Source organism: Coregonus clupeaformis, chromosome 37 (assembly GCF_020615455.1).
Source record: "Coregonus clupeaformis isolate EN_2021a chromosome 37, ASM2061545v1, whole genome shotgun sequence".
Lineage (NCBI taxonomy): Eukaryota > Metazoa > Chordata > Actinopteri > Salmoniformes > Salmonidae > Coregonus > Coregonus clupeaformis.
This window is the reverse complement of record NC_059228.1, coordinates 32,005,059-32,012,558: the sequence shown is the minus strand read 5'-3', so window position 1 is coordinate 32,012,558 and position 7,500 is coordinate 32,005,059. Positions and strand designations below refer to the sequence as shown.

Below are 7,500 nucleotides of genomic sequence, written 5' to 3'. Positions count from 1 at the left end.
GACCTTTGGTATCCGGGCCGATTTCTGCGGCAGCCGTAGGGTCGGCGCCGACCTGCTCCACGCCGGCGATGTAATCGTCAACTATTTCCTCGTCGTAGTTCTGATCGGTCGATGTGAGGATGGGGCGGGGCAATGGGAGGGACCATGGAGAGTTGGGGTAAGAGAGAGGACACTTATTGGTTATTGGTTATAATTAAAAACATTTGCTTCATCATAGGTTGATACAGATGCTCCATGTCAGATACAGACGTTCAGGTGACCTAAAACATGGTCCCACCATCATGATCCTGAAAAGCAAAAAGCCTATCCTAGATCAGCCTTGGATACCTTGTGACTATGGGAGCCAGAAGTACCCAGCATATAAAGAGGATGGGTGAAGCGATGGTGAATGACCCCAGTTACCAGGATATCCTGGGTTAGCGTTGTCTACGGATAATAATAAGGAAGCGTGGTATTCCTGATTGACCGTACTGCCATGGCGACCATACTGAACAAATACAATGAAAGAGAATAAAATACCTGGCTTGGGAACCAGACATTGCAGGTTCAAACCCCGACATGCTCAGATTGTCAATACAAAGTGTGTAAAAAACATATGGCTGTGTTTGTATGATTAACTGCTGTCCTATGAATAAAAGTTAAAATGCCATTTGCCTATATATCACCTGCCTGCATCATTTTACAGTGGGCCAACAATACAGTCCCTCAAATGTGAATTGGCATTAAATCTGGAGAGAAACATACAGTAACAGGGGATGGTATTCCTGTCTGCTTTAAGGAGCTACACATTTGCATGCTGAGAATGTTATGTTAATATTAGATACATCTTCAGTATAACATTTTCTAAATGTTCTGAGGACCTCCAAGACAAGGTAAAATGTATATTGCGTGAACATCAATGGAATATTATGTTAAACATAAAACATACATGCTGTGAACGTCCTACTGTATCCCCTGCAATGTATCCACACTGTTCCCACAACCTAATTAAATGTTCTGGGAACCTTTAAAGAACTCAAAAAAGGCTATTCTGTACATCATTCTTGCAACGTCAAAGCAATGTTTTGTGCACCCCTGATACAAGTGTTTAGGGTACCATTCATACAATGTTTAAGATAGGTTGCACAGGACATTCCCTTAATGTTGCAAGAATATCATTGTGATATTCACAAAGGTTGCACGGAACATTCCCACAATGCCCCACAGTTGTTTCTGATGGCTATATAGGTAATAGGATGCCATTTGAGATGCATCTTGGTTGCATTGCATCCATACTGTTTTCGCTTTACCCCAGGATGTCTCTCATTAAGGACTGAGTTCATGTGATGGTTTAGCCCAAAATAAGATGGGCAAACTACAGGAAACTGCCCCGTTTTGGAAATGAGACAATAGGAGATGGGATGAACCCCTTCGGTCGCAATTCATTAGCTGGCATTAGTTTTACTAGTTCAGTTTATATGAAGAGTTGTTTCTGATGGATAGAGGCCTAAAAGCCACGCAGGGTTCTGATGACTCCGAGGAAGATGGTTGAGATGAAGAAGAAACATATTGGCATCTATTGTTTCAAGATTGTTTTGTGCTTTGATCTTTGTAATATCTAGTAATGTAACAATCTAACTTGGAGATTGTAAACTGAGGGCTTTGTCATTTCTAAATTGGATGGTGACTCGTTGGAAGGTGAGTTTAAAATGAAGGGTCCGAACTAGGGGTTTCCACATAAGGACAACCTGCGTTGAGAATACAATACACTCTGCCTCAATATTCACTAGCCATTTGATCGTATCCAAATTGGAATGAACGGACACGGGGAACGTTCTCACCAGAATATAACAACAATATGCCATTTAGCAGACGCTTTTATCCAAAGCGACTTACAGTCATGCGTGCATGCATTTTTTTTTTTTACGTATGTGGTGGTCCCGGTGATCGAACCCACTACCCCTGGCGTTACAAGCGCCGTGCTCTACCGGCTGAGCTACAGAGGTCCACAATATAACGTGAGGTATTCATATCACATCACGTGGTATTGGCAGGCGTTCCAGCATTCCATGTTGACACAAAACCTAAATAAACAGAATAGAATAAGGAATGAACTGGTCCGTCTTTGGGGCGGCAGGTAGCTTTTAGTGGTTAAGAGCGTAATCAGGGAAATGGGTGCCATTTTGGACACAACCAGTAGCTTTACCTGAAGGAGGAAAGGGGGGGGGGACCTTGTCCCAGGTCAAATGTAGCTCACTTTATCATGTCTTATTTTGGACACACAACTCTGTTAAACTCAGTAGTTTTAGGAGCCATGTTAACGTACCAGGATTGGAACGGTTGAGTCTGCAGGGTTCTCAGTGTGTTGAGCTCCGTCCTACACAACAACAACAACAACAACAACAACAACAACACAGAGCAAACAGAAGAAACGGTTTAAAAAATGGTGAGATGATAAAAGGGTTGGAAATGCTTAAGCTAGTGAAGGACCTAATGACAATGTAGAGCCAGCCACCTTAGCGTCATGGTGTGATAACATCATCCATACTGACCTATTGTTATAACCATTATAGAACATGGTAGTAAAAAAATCAATTAGATAGTATAGATATACTTCTATCCATAGCTACAGTATGTTAGATATCAGAGCTACAGTATGTTAGATATCCATAGCTACAGTATGTTAGATATCAGAGCTACAGTATGTTAGATATCAGAGCTACAGTATGTTAGATATCAGAGCTACAGTATGTTAGATATCAGAGCTACAGTATGTTAGATATCCATAGCTACAGTATGTTAGATATCAGAGCTACAGTATGTTAGATATCAGAGCTACAGTATGTTGGATATCAGAGCTACAGTATGTTAGATATCCATAGCTACAGTATGTTAGATATCAGAGCTACAGTATGTTAGATATCAGAGCTACAGTATGTTAGATATCCATAGCTACAGTATGTTAGATATCAGAGCTACAGTATGTTAGATATCCATAGCTACAGTATGTTAGATATCCATAGCTACAGTATGTTAGATATCAGAGCTACAGTATGTTAGATATCAGAGCTACAGTATGTTAGATATCAGAGCTACAGTATGTTAGATATCAGAGCTACAGTATGTTAGATATCCATAGCTACAGTATGTTAGATATCAGAGCTACAGTATGTTAGATATCAGAGCTACAGTATGTTAGATATCAGAGCTACAGTATGTTAGATATCCATAGCTACAGTATGTTAGATATCAGAGCTACAGTATGTTAGATATCAGAGCTACAGTATGTTAGATATCCATAGCTACAGTATGTTAGATATCAGAGCTACAGTATGTTAGATATCCATAGCTACAGTATGTTAGATATCCATAGCTACAGTATGTTAGATATCAGAGCTACAGTATGTTAGATATCAGAGCTACAGTATGTTAGATATCCATAGCTACAGTATGTTAGATATCAGAGCTACAGTATGTTAGATATCAGAGCTACAGTATGTTAGATATCAGAGCTACAGTATGTTAGATATCCATAGCTACAGTATGTTAGATATCAGAGCTACAGTATGTTAGATATCAGAGCTACAGTATGTTAGATATCAGAGCTACAGTATGTTAGATATCAGAGCTACAGTATGTTAGATATCCATAGCTACAGTATGTTAGATATCAGAGCTACAGTATGTTAGATATCCATAGCTACAGTATGTTAGATATCAGAGCTACAGTATGTTAGATATCCATAGCTACAGTATGTTAGATATCAGAGCTACAGTATGTTAGATATCAGAGCTACAGTATGTTAGATATCCATAGCTACAGTATGTTAGATATCAGAGCTACAGTATGTTAGATATCAGAGCTACAGTATGTTAGATATCCATAGCTACAGTATGTTAGATATCAGAGCTACAGTATGTTAGATATCAGAGCTACAGTATGTTAGATATCAGAGCTACAGTATGTTAGATATCAGAGCTACAGTATGTTAGATATCAGAGCTACAGTATGTTAGATATCAGAGCTACAGTATGTTAGATATCAGAGCTACAGTATGTTAGATATCAGAGCTACAGTATGTTAGATATCAGAGCTACAGTATGTTAGATATCAGAGCTACAGTATGTTAGATATCAGAGCTACAGTATGTTAGATATCAGAGCTACAGTATGTTAGATATCCATAGCTACAGTATGTTAGATATCAGAGCTACAGTATGTTAGATATCCATAGCTACAGTATGTTAGATATCAGATAGGTTAGATATAATTCAACTTCATGAAACGGAGTCATTGTCCACTTGGTGTGTGTGTGTGTGTGTTTGCGTGTGTGCGTGTGTGCGTGCGTGCGTGTGTGTGTGTGTGTGTGTGCGTGTGTGTGTGCGTGCGTGTGTGTGTGTGTGAATCTACAGGTGTGTTTTACCTCAGGTGCAGGTTTGCCTCCTTCGGTTGGGGCAGTTTCAGTGGCTACTCCTCCTTCACTGTAGTCATAGGCCTCACTGTACTCCAAGTCGTATGAATTGTACTGGACGGGAGAGGAGAAACAGCCAGGCATCCAGTTAGTAAATAGGACAGTATCCTTTTTCAACATAAAAAAAAGGATAATACGATAAGTCATATCCTTCATATTTACATGGCTATGACTGAGATGAGAGCTGATGAAGGAAAAACATGTTTAATGTTGTTCAGACAGTCCACAGGCTCTTTATAATCTAACATCTAAATATGATACTGGAGTGTGTGTTGCAAAATAATCAAATGACTCACAGACAACGTTTTAAGCATCTATATATACAGTGCATTCGGAAAGTATTCAGACCCCTTGACTTTTTTCCACATTTTGTTACGTTACAGCCTTAATCTAAAATGGAGTAAATTGTATTTTTTCCTCATATATCTACACACAATACCCCATAATTTATATTATATATATATATATATATATATATATATATATATATATATTCCTCTGCAGCAGAGGTAACTCTGGGTCTTCCATTCCTGTGGCGGTCCTCATGAGAGCCAGTTTCATCATAGCACTTGATGGTTTTTGCAACTGCACTTGAGACCTGCACAAGGCTGGGATGGGCTACAGGACAATAGGCAAGCAGCTTGGTGAGAAGGCAACAACTGTTGGCGCAATTATTACAAAATGGAAGAAGTTCAAGATGACGGTCAATCAGCCTCGGTCTGGGGCTCCATGCAAGATCTCACTTCGTGGGGCATCAATGATCATGAGGAAGGTGAGGGATCAGCCCAGAACTACACGGCAGGACCTGGTCAATGACCTGAAGAGAGCTGGGACCACAGTCTCAAAGAAAACCATTAGTAACACACTACGCCGTCATGGATTAAAATCCTGCAGCGCACGCAAGGTCCCCCTGCTCAAGCCAGCGCATGTCCAGGCCCGTCTGAAGTTTGCCAATGACCATCTGGATGATCCAGAGGAGGAATGGGAGAAGGTCATGTGGTCTGATGAGACAAAAATAGAGGTTTTTGGTCTAAACTCCACTCGCCGTGTTTGGAGGAAGAAGAAGGATGAGTACAACCCCAAGAACACCATCCCAACCGTGAAGCATGGAGGTGGAAACATCATTCTTTGGGGATGCTTTTCTGCTAAGGGGACAGGACAACTGCACCGTATTGAGGGGAGGATGGATGGGGCCATGTATTGCGAGATCTTGGCCAACAACCCCCTTCCCTCAGTAAGAGCATTGAAGATGGGTCGTGGCTGGGTCTTCCAGCATGACAACGACCCGAAACACACAGCCAGGGCAACTAAGGAGTGGCTCCGTAAGAAGCATCTCAAGGTCCTGGAGTGGCCTAGCCAGTCTCCAGACCTGAACCCAATAGAAAATCTTTGGAGGGAGCTGAAAGTCTGTATTGCCCAGCGACAGCCCCGAAACCTGAAAGATCTGGAGAAGGTCTGTATGGAGGAGTGGGCCAAAATCCCTGCTGCAGTGTGTGCAAATCTGGTGAAGACCTACAGGAAACGTATGATCTCTGTAATTGCAAACAAAGGTTTCTGTACCAAATATTAAGTTCTGCTTTTCTGATGTATCAAATACTTATGTCATGCAATAAAATGCAAATTAATTACTTAAAAATCATACAATGTGATTTTCTGGATTTTCCGTCTCTCACAGTTGATAAAAATATGATAAAAAGTACAGACCTCTACATGCTTTGTAAGTAGGAAAACCTGCAAAATCGGCAGTGTATCAAATACTTGTTCTCCCCACTGTATGTTTTGATTTGTTTAACACGTTTTTGGTTACTACATGATTCCATATGTGTTATTTCATAGTTTTGATGTCTTCACTATTATTCTACAATGTAGAAAATAGTAAAAAATAAAGAAAAACCCTTGAATGAGTAGGTGTGTCCAAACTTTTGACTGGTACTGTATATATATATATACTGAATATATCCTCCTTTCCTTTACTATAGTGCTGAGGGAGAATATATTGTAGTATTATTATGAGATGCATTTGTTTTTTTCACAATTGCAGCATGCAATAGCTACAACAAAATGGCAGATATGTGGGTCATGTGAAAAATTACACCATCCGGATCCAGAAAAACACAAAGAGACGCATAATTGAGAACATTTCACACGACCTGTAATAAGGGTTCATGTTTGCAGCGTCGAAGAGGGCAAAAAAAAAACCCAGCATGCATAAAACAGGATGTTAGCTTGGTTAATGTGGTGCCCAATGAAAACTCATCCGCCTACAGGCCTCTAATAGGTCACTCTGAGAGGCAACCTAAAGACAGAAGGGGATATAGCTACTGTTTCAACAGGAGATACAGGGGCTTAAGTTACAGTCACAGTAAACAGCCTGAAAGACATAAGAACATAAGGTCTGATTCCCCCCAGGGCCCAAGTGGCTGCGGTCAAAAGCAATGCACTAAGATAGGCAACAAAGGGTGCCATTCGTTACTAGCTTTCTGTTTTAATATCTGTTGCAGTTTATTCAGAGGCGCAACTTTGGTTTTAGAAGTGGGGGGGACATCATTTTTATTTTGTAGAGAGAGAGAGAGAGAGAGAGAGAGAGAGAGAGAGAGAGAGAGAGAGAGAGAGAGAGAGAGAGAGAGAGAGAGAGAGAGAGAGAGAGAGAGAGAGAGAGAGAGAGAGAGAGAGAGAGAGAGAGAGAGAGAGAGAGAGAGAGAGAGAGAGAGAGAGAGAGAGAGAGAGAGAGAGAGAGAGAGAGAGAGAGAGAGAGAGAGAGAGAGAGAGAGAGAGAGAGAGAGAGAGAGAGAGAGAGAGAGAGAGAGAGAGAGAGAGAGAGAGAGAGAGAGAGAGAGAGAGAGAGAGAGAGAGAGAGAGAGAGAGAGAGAGAAAGAGAGAGAGAGAGAGGGGAGGGGAATGAGAGACAGCACAGAGACAGTTTATTTATGAGGTTGGAGAGCCTGAAGCCTGAAGAATTCACCACCACAGGCAAGAAAGTTTGATGAAAGAGATAAATACTGAAGTGTGCTCATAAAAGACTCCGCCTCTCCCTCCATCCCTCTTCTCCAG

The 7,500-nt window shown here is 41.0% G+C and overlaps 1 protein-coding gene across 1 annotated transcript in view; it reads right to left on the bottom strand.

Moving 5' to 3' along the window:
* Positions 1-7,500, bottom strand: part of LOC121580574 (collagen alpha-1(XI) chain-like) — a 197,293-nt gene that overhangs the window by 120,290 nt on the left and 69,503 nt on the right. Inside the window, exons 6-8 of the mRNA XM_041895525.2 lie at positions 4,402-4,503; positions 2,306-2,356; positions 1-100 (exon numbers count right to left, since the gene is read on the bottom strand). The exon at positions 1-100 is cut by the window's left edge and continues 206 nt beyond it. Of these exons, the coding sequence (XP_041751459.2) occupies positions 1-100; positions 2,306-2,356; positions 4,402-4,503 (253 nt within the window). The remainder of the gene's footprint in view (positions 101-2,305; positions 2,357-4,401; positions 4,504-7,500) is intronic.